This window comes from Heteronotia binoei, chromosome 8 (assembly GCF_032191835.1).
Source record: "Heteronotia binoei isolate CCM8104 ecotype False Entrance Well chromosome 8, APGP_CSIRO_Hbin_v1, whole genome shotgun sequence".
Classification (NCBI taxonomy): domain Eukaryota; kingdom Metazoa; phylum Chordata; class Lepidosauria; order Squamata; family Gekkonidae; genus Heteronotia; species Heteronotia binoei.
Window position 1 is genome coordinate 119,620,416 of NC_083230.1, and position 16,992 is coordinate 119,637,407.

Here is a 16,992-nt window from a genome sequence, read left to right on the forward strand (position 1 = left end):
GGGAATCAAACCCATTCTCCCAGATAAGAGAGCTCTGGCTGACCCAAGGCCATTCCAGCAGCTGCAAGTGGAGGAGTGGGGAATCAAACCCATTCTCCCAGATAAGAGAGCTCTGGCTGACCCAAGGCCATTCCAGCAGCTGCAAGTGGAGGAGTGGGGAATCAAACCCATTCTCCCAGATAAGAGAGCTCTGGCTGACCCAAGGCCATCCCAGCAGGTGCAAGTGGAGGAGTGGGGAATCAAACCCAGTTCTCCCAGATAAGAGAGCTCTGGCTGACCCAAGGCCATCCCAGCAGGTGCAAGTGGAGGAGTGGGGAATCAAACCCATTCTCCCAGATAAGAGAGCTCTGGCTGACCCAAGGCCATTCCAGCAGCTGCAAGAGGAGGAGTGGGGAATCAAACCCGGTTCTCCCATATAAGAGAGCTCTGGCTGACCCAAGGCCATCCCAGCAGGTGCAAGTGGAGGAGTGGGGAATCAAACCCATTCTCCCAGATAAGAGAGCTCTGGCTGACCCAAGGCCATTCCAGCAGCTGCAAGAGGAGGAGTGGGGAATCAAACCCGGTTCTCCCATATAAGAGAGCTCTGGCTGACCCAAGGCCATCCCAGCAGGTGCAAGTGGAGGAGTGGGGAATCAAACCCATTCTCCCAGATAAGAGAGCTCTGGCTGACCCAAGGCCATTCAAGCAGCTGCCAGTGGAGGAGTGGGGAATCAAACCCGGTTCTCCCATATAAGAGAGCTCTGGCTGACCCAAGGCCATTCAAGCAGCTGCCAGTGGAGGAGTGGGGAACCAAACCCGGTTCTCCCATATAAGAGAGCTCTGGCTGACCCAAGGCCATTCCAGCAGCTGCAAGTGGAGCAGTGGGGAATCAAACCCGGTTCTCCCAGATAAGAGAGCTCTGGCTGACCCAAGGCCATTCCAGCAGCTGTAAGTGGAGGAGAGGGGAATCCCACCCGGTTCTCCCAGATAAGAGAGCTCTGGCTGACCCAAGGCCATTCCAGCAGCTGCGAGTGGAGGAGTGGGGAATCAAACCCGGTTCTCCCAGATAAGAGAGCTCTGGCTGACCCAAGGCCATCCCAGCAGGTGCAAGTGGAGGAGTGGGGAATCAAACCCATTCTCCCAGATAAGAGAGCTCTGGCTGACCCAAGGCCATTCAAGCAGCTGCCAGTGGAGGAGTGGGGAATCAAACCCGGTTCTCCCATATAAGAGAGCTCTGGCTGACCCAAGGCCATTCAAGCAGCTGCCAGTGGAGGAGTGGGGAACCAAACCCGGTTCTCCCATATAAGAGAGCTCTGGCTGACCCAAGGCCATTCCAGCAGCTGCAAGTGGAGCAGTGGGGAATCAAACCCGGTTCTCCCAGATAAGAGAGCTCTGGCTGACCCAAGGCCATTCCAGCAGCTGTAAGTGGAGGAGAGGGGAATCCCACCCGGTTCTCCCAGATAAGAGAGCTCTGGCTGACCCAAGGCCATTCCAGCAGGTGCAAGTGGAGGAGTGGGGAATCAAACCCAGGTCTCCCAGATGAGAGAGCTATGGCTGACCCAAGGCCATTCCAGCAGCTGCGAGTGGAGGAGTGGGGAATCAAACCCGGTTCTCCCAGATAAGAGAGCTCTGGCTGACCCAAGGCCATTCCAGGAGGTGCAAGTGGAGCAGTGGGGAATCAAACCCGGTTCTCCCAGATAAGAGAGCTCTGGCTGACCCAAGGCCATTCCAGCAGCTGCGAGTGGAGGAGTGGGGAATCAAACCCGGTTCTCCCAGATAAGAGAGCTCTGGCTGACCCAAGGCCATTCCAGGAGGTGCAAGTGGAGCAGTGGGGAATCAAACCCGGTTCTCCCAGATAAGAGAGCTCTGGCTGACCCAAAGCCATTCCAGCAGCCGCAAGTGGAGGCGTGGGGAATCAAACCCGGTTCTCCCATATAAGAGAGCTCTGGCTGACCCAAGGCCATTCCAGCAGCTGCAAGTGGAGCAGTGGGGAATCAAACCCGGTTCTCCCAGATAAGAGAGCTCTGGCTGACCCAAGGCCATTCCAGCAGCTGTAAGTGGAGGAGAGGGGAATCCCACCCGGTTCTCCCAGATAAGAGAGCTCTGGCTGACCCAAGGCCATTCCAGCAGGTGCAAGTGGAGGAGTGGGGAATCAAACCCAGGTCTCCCAGATGAGAGAGCTATGGCTGACCCAAGGCCATTCCAGCAGGTGCAAGTGGAGGAGTGGGGAATCAAACCCAGGTCTCCCAGATGAGAGAGCTATGGCTGACCCAAGGCCATTCCAGCAGGTGCAAGTGGAGGAGTGGGGAATCAAACCCAGGTCTCCCAGATGAGAGAGCTATGGCTGACCCAAGGCCATTCCAGCAGCTGCGAGTGGAGGAGTGGGGAATCCAACCCGGTTCTCCCAGATAGGAGTCCGCACACCAAACTGATTCAATGGAAGGCGAGAAGGCTGCGAGGGTCGCCATAAGGAAAGAAAGCCGGGGGATAAGAACAATTCAAGGCGTCAATGCCTAACAATGCTCTCGCCCCAGCCAGGGGATGCGAAGAGCTCTCCCCCACCCTGTCCCCGCGAGGAAGGCCCGGGGCCGCCGCCGCCGCCGCCGCCTCCTCCTCACCTTGGCCACGTAGTCCTTCACCTCGTCCAGGTCGCCATTCTTGAGGGCCCACATGAACTCCTTGTCCGACATCGCGGCCGCCGCCCTCACCACGGGCCGCAGCCAAGTCGAGATGAGGGGCCGGCGGCTCTCGGGCGGAAGGGGCGGGGCCGAGCCGGAAGCAGGCGCGCAGGGAGGGGGCGCCTCCAACGGCCGCCAAGCGTCACCTAACGGCCGGCAGGGGGGTGCGCGCGCATCCGCCTCAGGGAGGAAAAAAAAGCAGTGCGAGGAAACGCACCTGACTGGCTTTAAATTATATTATTTTAAGAGTCGTGGTTTTGCCACTACCGGATTCTCCGTTTCCGCGTTTGTGTGTGTGTTTTTTTTTAATTTTTATTTTTTGAGGCGAGGCGGTGGAAGCACGCCTGCGCCGTCGCTGGCTCTTCGCCGGCAGGTTGCTTATGCGCACGCGCGTGCTAGAGAGTCTCGTCGCTAATGACAACGGCAGAGGCGGAAAGCAGCTCGCCTGTATTAATCCTGGCTGGAGGCGATTGATTAATTAATCCTAATGGAGCATGCCCTTTCTTATTGTTGCTATTGTTAACGCAGCGCGCTTCCCTTTGCACACTTGATCGCACGGGCTAAATAGCGCCCTTCCCATCCACTTTCACTGCGCTTCCCAAGTGGTTTTGGCCAGTTCACCCGCTAAAATCCAGTTAGATGGATCCCAGTAGGCAGCTGTGTTGGTCTGAAGCAATAGAACTGCAAAGGAACTCCAAGGACAGAACGGAGAGAGAAATTGCTGAATTACAAATTATCATGAAACTTGGAACAAACTTCTCCCCACGACTGAACAGGGATATTGGGTTTTTTTTATCTCATTACATATGCTAAACCAACTCTTGCTTATAGCTGTGCATCCACAGTGTTCCAATGTATTTCTCTTTTAGAACAGTGTATCAGAATAATGTTTTTTTTGTGTTGACATGCTCAAATGAGGGATGTGGGCTGTTTGTCTCATTACATATACTAACCCACCTTCCACTATACTTTAATGCACCCTGTTTTTCTAAGGGCTAACTTATATTATTTCTCTTTTAGAACAGTGTATCAGAATATTAGGGGTTTTTTGTTCTTTTGTATTGACCTACTCAAATGAGGGATATTGGCTGTTTCTCTTATTGCATATACCAACCCATCCTATGGCAAACTATATGGATGTTATAATCTCTTGAGAAACCATGCCCTCTGTTTAAACTAACAAGGCCAGAACAGTTACCTAGATTTATGGCACCCCTAGGACAGCAGTCTGCTTTTTATCACCCTCCACTCCAGTGTTTTTTCAACAAACACAGATCCCTATTTGTGATTCTTTTAATCTGCTGAAACATTCCCATGATTCCACACTGCCCACTTAAATTAAGAATTCTTGCTTCCATTCCCACTTGTCTGATGAAGTCTGCTTACAAGCATGCGAAAGCTTACATTCTGAATAAAACTTAGTTGATCTTAAAGGTGCACTTGTCTACTGCTTTGTTAAAATCAAGTGGATTAAAAGTGCGTGATGGAGTCAATGTTCCCTCTAAGCTGCGGAGTCTTGTGAGCAAAAATTCTACTTTGTAATCTACTGGTATTAAGTTGTGAGCTACCGCATAAATTAGTGTGTTCTGGGGTCATTCTTCCTGAGCCAAGACAAAAATCTGTGAGCTAGCTTACGCTAACTCAGTTTAGAGGGAACACAGGATGTAGCGTGTGTGATCACCGCTGGAGTGGCTTTTAGTGCGCCTGGATACCGCAGTCTCAAAAATAAATGTTGTCACAGTTGCCTGGGTTGCATTTCAGCAACAGAGTGGGGGTTATCAAATGATCTTGCAGTAATGGAAGTTAACAGTGTGTGGACAGCAAATTTCCTCCATCCAGACCTTTAATGGCATAACATACACATTAGCATGCAGCTTAATGAAGACGTTTTGACATATGCATCTTCATTAAGCTATTTGTTAATTTGCTGTTCCCCAATTGGAGGTACTTTGAACATATGAAGCTGCCTTATACTGAATCAGACCCTTGGTCCATCAAAGTCAGTATTGTCTTCTCAGACTGGCAGTGGCTCTCCAGGGTCTCCAGCTGAGGTTTTTCACACCTATTTGCCTGGACCCTTTTTTGGAGATGCCGGGGATTGAACCTGGGACCTTCTGCTTACCAAGCAGATGCTCTACCACTGAGCCACTGTCCCTCCCGTGACTGACAACGGCTTTCCAGGGTCTCAAGCTGAGGTTTTTCACACCTCTTTGCCTGGACCCTTTTAGTTGGAGTTGCCGGGGATTGAACCTGTGGCCTTCTGCTTCCCAAGCAGATGCTCTACCACTGAGCCACCGCCCCTCTTTGTGTGTGTGTGTGTGTGTGTGTAATAACAGCGATAAACTACACTCATAGGTCACAATATGAACGGATTCACACGTTCCAGCTGTATCTGAAGAAATGAGCAGTGACTCCGGAAAGCTCCCCCACCCCCAAAGCCTTTCAGGTGTTCCTGGATGCTTGCTCTTTTCTCCTGAAAAAGGCTCATTGGATTTCAAAGCCACAAAAAATTATGGACCAGAAACCAGGGGCAGGCGGGGGGGGGGGGAGAGAATAAAAACAACTTTCAGAGCGATGACGAGCCACAGTAACTAGGCAAGTTCATACTGTAGTGGGCAGTCCGCTAATAATGCTGTCCTCAACCTTTGTAGAAGGATGGTAAAGAAATACAATAATGGTAATAAATAATAGTCATTTTTCAATGATCAAGTTCAAAAAGACAGCTTGGGTCAACTTGGAGAAGGAATTTGTCTCTTTAAATCACTTCTCCAAGCCAACCAGCAACTTGGGGAATGTGTTTCAAGTTACTTTATTGCCACCTCTCCCCCATCTATTTTCCTTCCTTCCCTCCCTCCAACATCTGACATTCATGTCTTGTGGCTCTCAAACATCTGACATTTATTCTATGTGGCTCTAACATTAAGCAAGTTTGGGCTGAGAGAACTGTGACTGGGACCCAGCTGGGTGGAGGAGTGAGAAATCAAACCCAGTTCTCCAAATTAGAGTCCACCGCTCTTAACCATACACCAAAGTGGCTGTTGTGTGTGTGTGTGTGTGTGTGTGTGTGTAAATAACATGAAAACCAGTGTTCCAAAATATTTTTACTAAGGACAGTCACCAGACAGAGGGCCCAGTCCAGAGAGTTCTGCTGCCAGGTATTCTCTCCAATCAGCAGTAGAAAATTGCATTCACAAAGCAATTGTGACCCGCTAGCAGATTTGAAACAAAGACTTCCTGATTCATCATTCTGAGCAACACTCTGCCTGCTCTCTGAATACAGCTGAACAGGAAAAAGGAACGTACTATCCTGCTTCCCAGGTACAAAAACACTTTCCAAAGGTCAAAACACTTGGGGCTTTTCAGCTTAGAGAAATGTCAACTGAGGGGGTGACATGATCGAGGTTTACAAGACCATGCATGGGGTAGAGAAGGTAGAGAAAGAAGTACTTTTCTCCCTTTCTCACAATACAAAAACTCATGGACACTCAATGAAATTGCTGAGCAGTCAGGTTAGAACCGATAAAAGGAAGTCCTTCTTCACCCGAAGGGTGATTAACACATGGAATTCACTGCCACAGGAGGTGGTGACAGCTACAAGCACAGATGGCTTCAAGAGGGGATTGGATAAACATATGGAGAAGAGGTCCATCAGTGGCTATTAGCTACAAGGTAGAGATAGAACTTTGTCAGGGGCAGTGATGCCCTGTATTCTTGGTGCTTGGGGGGGTCAACAGTGGGAGAGTTTCTAGTGTCCTGGCCCCACTGAATGGACCTCCTGATGGCACCTGAATTTTGTGGGCACTGTGTGACAGTGTTGGACTAGACCGGCCATTGGCCTGATCTAACATGGCTTCTCTTATGGTCTTGCTGGTGGACCTCCTGATGGCACCTGGGTCTTGACCATTGTCTGACAGAGTGTTGGACTGAATGGGCCTTTGGTCTGATCCAACATGGCTTCTCTTTCGTTCTTAGGTACCCTGAAATGAGAAATGGTTAGCACGTCAGGGACGAAGCAAGAATCCCTGAATTGCCAGGAAACTTTGGGCCAGTCCCATCTTCTCAGCCTAAACTATTTGACAGGGCTGGTGTGTGTGTAGCCAGACTACAGAGATCCGTTTCCGTGGAGAAAATTGCTGCTTTGGAGGACAGACCGTGTGGCATTATAACCTGCTGAAGCAATTGCGTGTATTTATAAAATGCTGTGAAGTCACAGCCAACTTATGGCAACCCCAGCAAGGGACTTTCAACGCTGGTGAGAAGCAGAGGTGGCTGGTCATTGTGTTCCTCAAGGGCTTCCTTGGTGGTCTCCCTTCCAGAGGTAAGTTCTCCTGGAGAAAATGGATGCTTAGAAGGGTAGGGTGGGCTCCATGGCATTGTACCCCAGAGATCTCTGCCCATCCAATCTCCATCTTCAAATCTCCAGGACTTTCCCTACCTGGATCTGGCAACCGTATCCCCCATTTCTCACTGGTGTACTGGGGGGACATGTCAACCTTAGCCTGTAGGCACCTTTGGAAATAATGAAGGAAATAAATAAGGAGGGACGGTGGCTCAGTGGTAGAGCATCTGCTTGGGAAGCAGAAGGTCCCAGGTTCAATCCCTGGCATCTCCAAAAAAGGGTCCAGGCAAATAGGTGTGAAAAACCTCAGCTTGAGATCCTGGAGAGCCGCTGCCAGTCTGAGAAGACAATACTGACTTGGATGGACCCAGGGTCTGATTCAGTAGAAGGCAGCTTCATATGAAGAATAGGGGCATCTTCTTTTGGGGCTCATGGGATTGAACCCCCTGGCCCAATCCTTTTGAAACATGAGAGGGCGTTTTGGGGAGAGGCAGCGGATGCTATGCTGAAAATTTGGTGCCTCCTTCTCAAAAAACAGTTCTCCCCCCCCAGCCTCACGGATCAATTCTCCATTGTACTCTATGGGAATCGATCTCCATAGGGAACAATGGAGTGCCCTGCAGACATTTCCTTCTCCGTCCCCACTTTCTGATGAGCCTGAAGCGGGGGGAGGGCCTCCAAACCGAGGAATCCCCTACTCCACCTAGCCCCTCCCACTTTCTAAGAGCACTTGGCGGGAGTCAGGAAAAGTGTTTCAGACGCCATGTTCAAGATCCCTGGCCTGATTGTTAACAGCAAAGACAGGCTGATAGCAAAGGGGTGGTCAGCTATAAAAGCACTTGAGAGGGGGAATGCTAAAGTCCCATGTGCTACAGCAGAGCTGGCCAAACTAAAGCTCGGGAGCCACTTGTGGCTCTTTCACACATACTGTGTGGCTCTCGAGGACCCCAGCCCCCCATCAGCTGGCTTGGAGAAGGCCCTTTAAATCAGTTCTGCCAACCAAGCCAGCTGGTGGCTTGGGGAATGCATTTAAAGTTGCTTTCTTTCCCTCTCCCCCCCCCCATCTATTGCCTGCCTTCCTTCCTTCCTGCTCTCAAACATCCGACGCTCATGTCTTGCAGCTCTCTAACATCTGACATTCATGGCCTGTGGCTCTCTAACGTCAAATGTTGATTCTAGGTGGCTCGTTATGTTCAACAAATCTGGCCGCCCCTGGGCTACAGGATGAAGCTCTAACAAGAGAAAGACCAGATTTCCTGTCCATATATCTGTTTGAGCACTATACACATTCCTTACCTCCAACCCTGGCAAGATTGCCAACCTCCAGGCGGGGCTCGGAGTTGTCCCAGACTTACAAGTGATTTGCAGATGACGGAAATCCGTTCTCCCTGAGAAAGTGGCAGCTTTGGATAGTAGACGGTATGGTGTCGCATCACTGCTGAACACTCACCCCGCCAAATGTCCAAGAATCCTCCAACTCATAGCTAGCAGGCAACCCTTCCTTCCTAGCTATTTTAAGAGCCAGTTTGGTGTAGTGGTTAAGTGTGCGGACTCTTATCTGGGAGAACCGGGTTCGATTCCCCCACTCCTCCACTTTCACCTGCTAGCATGGCCTTGGGTCAGGCAGAGCTCTGGCAGAGGTTGTCCTTGAAAGGGCAGCTGCTGTGAGAGCTCTCTCAGCCCCACCCACCTCACAGGGTGTCTCTTGTGGGGGGAGGAAGGTAAAGGAGATTGTGAGCCACTCTGAGACTCTTCGGAGTGGAGGGCGGGATAGAAATCCAGTATCTTCATCTACCTCACAGGGTGTCTGTTGTGGGGGAGGAAGGTAAAGGAGATTGTGAGCCGCTCTGAGACTCTTCGGAGTGGAGGGCGGGATATAAATCCAATATCTTCATCTACCTCACAGGGTGTCTGTTGTGGGGAAGGAAGGTAAAGGAGATTGTGAGCCGCTCTGAGACTCTTCAGAGTGGAGGGCAGGATATAAATCCAATATCTTCATCTACCTCACAGGGTGTCTGTTGTGGGGGAGGAAGGTAAAGGAGATTGTGAGCCGCTCTGAGACTCTTCGGAGTGGAGGGCAGGATATAAATCCAATATCTTCATCTACCTCACAGGGTGTCTGTTGTGGGGGAGGAAGGTAAAGGAGATTGTGAGCCGCTCTGAGACTCTTCGGAGTGGAGGGCAGGATATAAATCCAATATCTTCATCTACCTCACAGGGTGTCTGTTGTGGGAGAGGGAAGGTAAAGGAGATTGTGAGCCGCTCTGAGACTCTTCAGAGTGGAGGGCGGGATATAAATCCAATATCTTCTTCCAATATCTTCATCTTCTTCTTAAGTTATTTGTCTCTGAAAGTAACGGGAAAGCCAGTGAATGTGGACAGGAGTAACCTTTGTTCCCTACCTTCCTACCATGTCTTTAATTTATATGTTGCCTTTGTCTGCTGGCACTGGCAAGGTGTGGCTGCCGAGATAACATCTAGTTCTGTGCTGTAACATGCGTTATGGATTTCCTACTTGGAAGGCACCTTCGCATTCCGTAATCTTACTGTGTTCCCCTCCTCCCGCCATTCACCCACGCAGCCGATCGCAAAGGATGATTCAAGTTTCTTACCGTTTCCTGCCCTGGAGGGACTTGTGAGTAGGAAATCCATAATGGGCAGAGATCTCGAACTGCCAGACGGAGCAGCGGGCCGATCTGATAGGGCAGCTCGAATATTACAGGACAGGGAGGGAGATGATGAGTCACTTGTAAGACTTCTAATGAGATCACTTCAACATGCAGCCCTCTGAAACTTGAAGGGGAATTGTGCCAGCATTGCTGTCAGAGGGCCGTCTAGCTTCTGTTTCAAAAACTCCAAGGAAGGAGAGCCCACCACCTCCCGAGGAAGCCTGTTCCACTGAGGAACTGCTCTAACGGTCAGGAAGTTCTTCCTAACTCTTCGGATTTAACTGCAACCAAGCCTCAGATTCAGCAGGAGCTCACAGGAGCACAGCTCCTGAACCTTTCTGAGGGTTCCCCCACTTCCTCCCCACCAGAGCCAGCTCGCCTGCTAGGCAAACTAGGCAGTTGCCTAGGGCGCCGGCAGGACAGGGGCGCCAAATTTGGCCTTCCCTGTCCCCTAGGCAAACGCCCAGTTTACCTGTTCACCAGCCTCCTCCCTCCCTTCCCCACCAGATGACTTTCAGTGCTGGGGAACAGGCGGTCACGCTACACTCCCTGGTGGGCCATCTAAAGGCGCACCCCCGTCAATCAGCTGATCGATGGGTAAAGACGCACGGACTGTCAGCACCAGCTGGGGCAGGCCAGCCGGTGGCTTCACATTGTCTGGTGGCTTCACATTTTCTTGAAACAGAAAAAGCCATTAGATTCATTTCCAACTTTTAATAAAATAAAAGATTTGAATAACAGTCGCTCTCGAGAGCTGATATCATTTAACAAGCTTCTAAACAGGATATATTTTATAGACATTCCGTAAGGTCTCCAATATGCTTCAGTTCTTAGTAGATCCGTACTACGCAGGAAAGTATGACTCTCAGTTAAGGGCCACAGATGTAGAAGCAGTCTGTAAAATTTCCTTTAAATACGGATGCTGACAAATATCAAGTTTAAGAAACCTCAGCAGCACGTAGAACCAATTTAGCTCAAAAATTGCCACTCTTCCCCTCTGTGGCGTTTTTTGGGGGGCCGCACGCAGTCGTCATCAGACTGGTCTGTTAAGTTTGGACTGCTGCTATCTGCGTGGCAACAGGGCTGGGCGGGGAATATTTTGTCACCATAAATGTTCTTCAGAAGTTCCTCAAAATAGGCTTCAAGCTTCAGGCCAGCATCTGCCACTTCTGAATCAGGCTGTGAGGGAGATTCAACACAACGTCCCAGGTGTCAGATTTTTAAACGTTTGCACTACCAGGATATTACAAGCAGGCTTTGCAAAGCAACCATCAGTCACCGCTGATATAAATCGACCGACACGCTCATTTTAAAGAATACTTTAACAGAAGACGCTACTCTAACTTTCCAAACGACATGAGACTTAATTTGGAACACATGCATTTCTTTAAAGAGGGAGGAGGCACTGCCCACGTTACTACGGGATCGTGAGATGCATTGTAAATGCTGCTGACATACAATAGGAGCTACTTAGCATCAAAGAATCATAGAGTTGGGAGGGACCTCCAGGGTCATCTAGTCCAACCCCCTGCACAATGCAAGAAATTCACAAATACCTCCCCCTAAATTCACAGGATTCTCATTGCTGTCAGACGGCCATTGAGCCTCTGCTGAAAAACCTCCAAGGAAGGAGAGCCCACCACCTCCCAAGGAAGCCTGTTCCACTGAGGAATCGCTCTAACGGTCAGGAAGTTCTTCCTAATGTTGAGCCAGAAACTCTTTTGATTTAATTTCAACCCGCTGGTTCTGGTCCTACCTTCTGGGGCCACAGAAAACAATTCCACACCATCCTCTATAGGACAGCCCTTCAAGTCCTTGGAGATGGTGATCCTATCACCTCTCAGCCACCTCCTCTCCAGTCTAAACATCCCCAGCTCCTTCAACCTTTCCTCAAAGGACTTGGTCTCCAGACCCCTCACGGTCTTCGTCGCCCTCCTCTGGACCCCTTCCAGCTTGTCTAGATCCTTCTTAAAAATGTGGTGCCCAAAACTGAACACAATACTTTAGCCAGCTCGTTGGAACCTCAAGGCAGTGTGGGCAAAGCCGGTTTTTAGCTAAGACATCTGAAAAGAACTTGCTCTCATAGAGAAGCTCATGGCAGTGAGACTCAGCGGCTCTTCGGAGCACTGCTCCCCAGGGCACTGCTCACCTCATGTTGCAGCAGAGCGGGCAAAGCTCTGCCTGAGGCTAGCAGGTGGCTTCTCACCTTGAAGCAGCTGCTGGCAGAAGAGAGGGTACGGTGTGAGCCTCCCTGAGGGGGCAGGTATCGAGCTTGGGAGGGAAGGAAATGTGGCTCTTTTGATTCAGAGTAACCGTGAAAACACACCTCCGTGAGCTCCGGAGTAAGCAGTACCACTGGCTTAACATCGAAGGAGCCATCACCACTGAGGATTCAGCAGGTGCTCACAGGAGCACAGCTCCTGAACCTTTCTGAGGGTTCCCCCTCCTCCTCCCCACCTAACTTGCCCATTGAATAGTAGGCGCAGCTGCATAACAATCCCTGGATTAGGAGAGCGGGCAGCCAGCCAGCCACCAGGGGCTTTGCCACACCCGCAGCAGCCCTCATTAAGCCTGCACCACCCCTTCTCCACTTCCTATGTGATTTTGGGCGACAGGTGGCTTGCTGGCCTTTTGACTGTGGCGGGGGTGGGCAGCCAAGGAGAGCACCAGGTGAGTGAGGCTTGCTTGGGCTGGATGGATCTCTAGCCAACCCAAGCAGGCCCCGCTCACCCGGGGCTCTCCTTTCTTGCGTCAGGTTGCTTTTGGCTGGGGGGGGGGCAGCATATGCTAATGAGCTCCGCCACCTATTTTTTCTACAAAACAACTCCTGCACGTTGGATGGATTTCATTTCTGCCCCCCAATGGCTAAATGTAGTCGTTCTTAGGAAGCTTATGATTCAGCTCTGCCACATAATAACTTGATCAAATCCAACTGTTCTGCACAGGGCTTTTTGGGAGCAGGAAAACACAGGAACGCAGTTCCAACTGGCCTGGCAACAGGGTGTGTGGCCTAATAGGCAAATGAGTCCCCACTGGGCTTTTTCTACAAAAAAGCTCTGGCTCTGCATGCCTTTTGTTAGGCTAAACAGTGTAAACAGGTCAGTTTTGATGCTGTCAAGACCTCTTGTCAAAGTACCTCCGAGTCGTATCCATTCGATTCCCTCTTATTCTTCATTAAGCATTTCCCGATATTTACTGGAATGACGTATTATTCTTCCCTGGTCAGTAACCATTTTTAGCATTTGATTACCAACAGTCTTTGCAAAGATCCCTGGTGTAATGCTAACATAAGAACATAAGAGAAGCCATGTTGGATCAGGCCAATGGCCCATTCAGTCCAACACTCTGTGCCACATAAGAACATCAGAGAAGCCGTGTTGGATCAGGCCAATGGCCCAGTCCAACACTCTCGTGTCTCATAAGGACATAAGAGAAGCCATGTTGGATCAGGCCAATGGCCCATCCAGTCCAACACTCTGTGTCACATAAGAACATCAGAGAAGCCGTGTTGGATCAGGCCAATGGCCCACCCAGTCCAACACTCTTGTGTCACATAAGAACATAAGAGAATCCATGCTGGATCAGGCCAATGGCTCATCCAGTCGAACACTCTGTGTCACATAAGAACATCAGAGAAGCCATGTTGGATCAGGCCAATGGCCCACCCAGTCCAACACTCTTGTGTCACATAAGAACATAAGAGAAGCCATGCTGGATCAGGCCAATGGCCCATCCAGTCCAACACTCTGTGTCACATAAGAACATCAGAGAAGCCATGTTGGATCACGCCAATGGCCCATCCAGTCCAACACTCTGTGTCACATAAGAGAAGCCATGTTGGATCACGCCAATGGCCCATCCAGTCCAACACTCTGTGCCACACAGTGGCCAAAAAACCCACGTGCCATCAGGAGGTCCATTAGTGGAGCCAGGACACTAGAAGTCCTCACACTGTTGCTGGGCAGACTTTATAAAAGGGGGGGAGGTCTAGTGATTATAATCTACCCATGACAACAAGTCCTGCCCCTCTGAAAGTATTGCAAGACGCCAAAATCAGGCTTCCTGACAAAAACTCTGCTTTCTTAGAAGGATATATACACATGAACACACAACAGCATTTCCTAACCTCATTATACGCAGCACAGTTTTGGAAGATCAGTCGGCAATCGGCGACAACATCTTCTGGTTTTCTGTACAACGGGTGATGAACCTGCAACCTCCTCTTGATTGCTGACAAGTCCATTGGCTTCTTAATTATTGTGTAGTAGCAAGGCACCTATAAAGAGAAACAGATCCAAAATCAAATCCAAATCCAAAAACCCTTATCAGCGTAACGAAATAAGATCAATATTCTCAGCAACTGTTCCCAATTTTTTTTTAAAAAGCATTTGTTCCTGGAAAACGGGATGCCTACTACACTTCAGAATTTCAACAATGGACTTTTGTGATGAAGAGAGCTTTTGAATGTAGAAAGTTCTCTCTGCCCCACCTACTATTATTAATTCCGATTATTAAATGAATGGGAGGTGTGCATTCCCTATTACTGAGCTAAGCAATGCGTTCTGCAATTCCCACAGCCATTGTACTCAGCTCAGTTCTGTAATCTAACTCAATAAAAGCTAGTTTCAGGTTAGCCAGACACAGATTCAAGTTCAGTAGCCCCGTAGAAACCAAGATTTTTTTTGGGGGGGGGGGGAGGAGAAGAAAGAAGAGGAGATTGGATTTATACCCCACCCTTCATTACTCAAAGTAGTCTCACAGCAGCTTACAAACTCCTTTTCCTTCCCCTCCCCACAACAGACACACTTGTGAAGTAGGTGGGGCAGAGAGAGCTATGACAGAAACTGCTCTTTCCAAGACAGCTCTGAGAGAGTTATGGCTGTCCCAAGGTCACATCAGAAGGTGCATGTGAAGGAGTGGGGACTCAAACCCGTTTCCCCCAGACAAGAACTTTTTACAGTCAAAAGCTCTCTTCATCACATACCTGACGAAGGGAATTCTGACTCTCAAAAGCTTATGCCATGAAAGCCTTGTTGGTCTTGAAGGAGCTACTGAACTTGAATCCAATACAAGCTACTGCTTGTATCTTATACCTGCGCTTACAGGCTAATGTAAGCTGAGCTAGCATGAGACTGCTTGCTCTAGAACGTACAGCATTACATTTTGTTTAGAGTCATTTGTTCAGACATCTGAAGGGTTCCTATAGCTCGAGGGTGGCCAAACTGCAGCTTGGGAGAGCCAGTTTGGTGTAGTGATGAAGTGCGCAGACTCTTATCTGGGAGAACCAGGTTTGATTCCCCACTTGCACCTGCTGGAATGGCCTTGGGTCAGCCATAGCTTTCGTAGGAGCTCTCTTAGCCCCACCTACCTTACAGGGTGTCTGTTGGGGGTGTGGGGGGGAAGAAAGGTAAAGGAGATTGTGACAGCTCTGAGACTCTGAGATTCAGAGTGCAGGGTGGGATATAAATCCAGTATCTTCTTATACACATAATGCGTGGTTCCTGGAGGCTGAGGTAGGAACTTAATGCAGGCTTACCCTCTAGTAAGCGTGCTTAGCATGACTATTTCTGCCATGTGTGAAGCGGGGAAGGAAGGGGAAATAGGCAGGCTTGCAAGCTCTTCTCTTCCACCACAGAGGTTGCCCAGAGACCAACAGTGGGGAAAGAAGAAGAAGAATTGCAGAGTTATACCCCGCCCGTCTCTCTGAATCAGAGTCTCAGAGCGGCTTACAATCTCCTACATCTTCTCCCCCCACAACAGACACCCTGTGAGGTGGGTGGGGCTGAGGGGGCTCTCACAGCAGCTGCCCTTTCAAGGACAAGTCCTGCAATAGCTCTGGCTAACCCAAGGCCATTCCAGCAGGTGCAAGTGGAGGAGTGGGGAATCAAACCTGGTTCTCCCAGATAAGAGAGCTCTGGCTGACCCAAGGCCATTCCAGCAGGTGCAAGTGGAGGAGTGGGGAATCAAAGCCGGTTCTCCCAGATAAGAGAGCTCTGGCTGACCCAAGGCCATTCCAGCAGGTGCAAGTGGAGGAGTGGGGAATCAAAGCCGGTTCTCCCAGATAACAGAGCTCTGGCTGACCCAAGGCCATCCCAGCAGCTGCAAGTGGAGGAGTGGGGAATAAACAGGTTACTCACCTGTAATTGATGATCTTCGAGTGGTCATCTGTGCAGTCACACACATGGGTTTTCCCGTCAGGACGAACCCTACCTCGGAGATTTTAAAAGCTAGCCTAGGCGTTATTTTTGGCGCGCACTCCCTTTCGCTCTGGGGAGCAGGCATCCACTGCGCATGCCTGGAGCGAGAGGGAGGCACCCACTCAGTTTCTTTCCCCGCCGCTGACATAGTAGATGAGCGGTAGTATAGGACCAGTAGCCAGCAGCGGGGACGGCTGGGCGGGCGTGTGTGACTGCACAGATGACCACTCGAAGATCATCAATTACAGGTGAGTAACCTGTTTATCTTCTTCGTGGTCTCTGTGCAGTCCCACACATGGGTGACTGATAAGCTGACCTGCAAGGTGGTGGGTGCTGGCACTAGAGTTGGAGAAAAGAATAACACAAAGGTTAGTGCAACACAGTCAGCACATAACAGGCTATAAGGCAAGCAATTACTCACCAAGCCGAGACCGCCTCCTTAGTCAAAGATGGAGCGGAGCACTGCCTGTCCGAAGGATGCATCTCGCCTAGCACGAACGTCCAAAGCGTAGTGCGTGGCGAAGGTCGAAGGGGAAGCCCAGGCGGCAGCGGCGCAAATGTCCTCCATGGATACACCCCTGGCAAGGGCAGATGACGTTGACAAAGCTCTTGTGGAATGAGCTCGTATGGCAGATGGGACTGGTTGCTTTGCGAGTTTGTAGCACAGCTCTATAGCAGCAACCAACCATTTTGACAGTCTCTGTGTAGATATCTTTTTGCCCTTATTAAGGCGGCCGTAGGCCACAAAAAGTCTGGAGTCCGTACGGAACGATGCTGTTCTATCTATATAGTAAGCGAGTGCTCTTCTAACATCTAGACAGTGTAGAGCTTCTTGCCCCTTGTCCGTAGGACGTTGGAAAAAGGCAGGTAAGGTTGTGATTCTGTGTAAATGAAATGCGGAAACTACCTTGGGTAAGAAGGCAGGGTCTGGCCGCAACACCACCCTATCGTGGTGAAAAATGGTGTAAGGTGAGTCTGCTCTGAACGCACAAATATCACTTGCTCTCTTAGCAGAGGTGAGTGCGACTAATAGTGCCGTTTTCCATGAGAGAAGGTGAAGCGGTATCGTAGCCATAGGTTCGAAAGGCGGTTTTACTAGTTGGCTTAGCACTAGCGATAAACTCCAGCTA

General features: G+C 50.1%; 2 protein-coding genes across 2 annotated transcripts in view; both read right to left on the reverse strand.

Moving 5' to 3' along the window:
• The window catches only part of LOC132576620 (myotrophin-like), a 31,346-nt gene extending 28,593 nt beyond the window's left edge, over positions 1-2,753 (reverse strand). The window contains exon 1 of the mRNA XM_060245978.1: positions 2,598-2,753. Within this exon, the coding sequence (XP_060101961.1) occupies positions 2,598-2,669 (72 nt within the window). The 5' untranslated portion in view covers positions 2,670-2,753. The remainder of the gene's footprint in view (positions 1-2,597) is intronic.
• Positions 2,754-10,364: 7,611 nt separating this feature from the next.
• LOC132575763 (transcription intermediary factor 1-alpha-like) overlaps positions 10,365-16,992 on the reverse strand; it is an 83,649-nt gene continuing 77,021 nt past the window's right edge. The window contains exons 19-20 of the mRNA XM_060244454.1: positions 13,792-13,941; positions 10,365-10,844 (exon numbers count right to left, since the gene is read on the reverse strand). Coding sequence (XP_060100437.1) covers positions 10,635-10,844; positions 13,792-13,941 — 360 coding nt within the window. The 3' untranslated portion in view covers positions 10,365-10,634. The remainder of the gene's footprint in view (positions 10,845-13,791; positions 13,942-16,992) is intronic.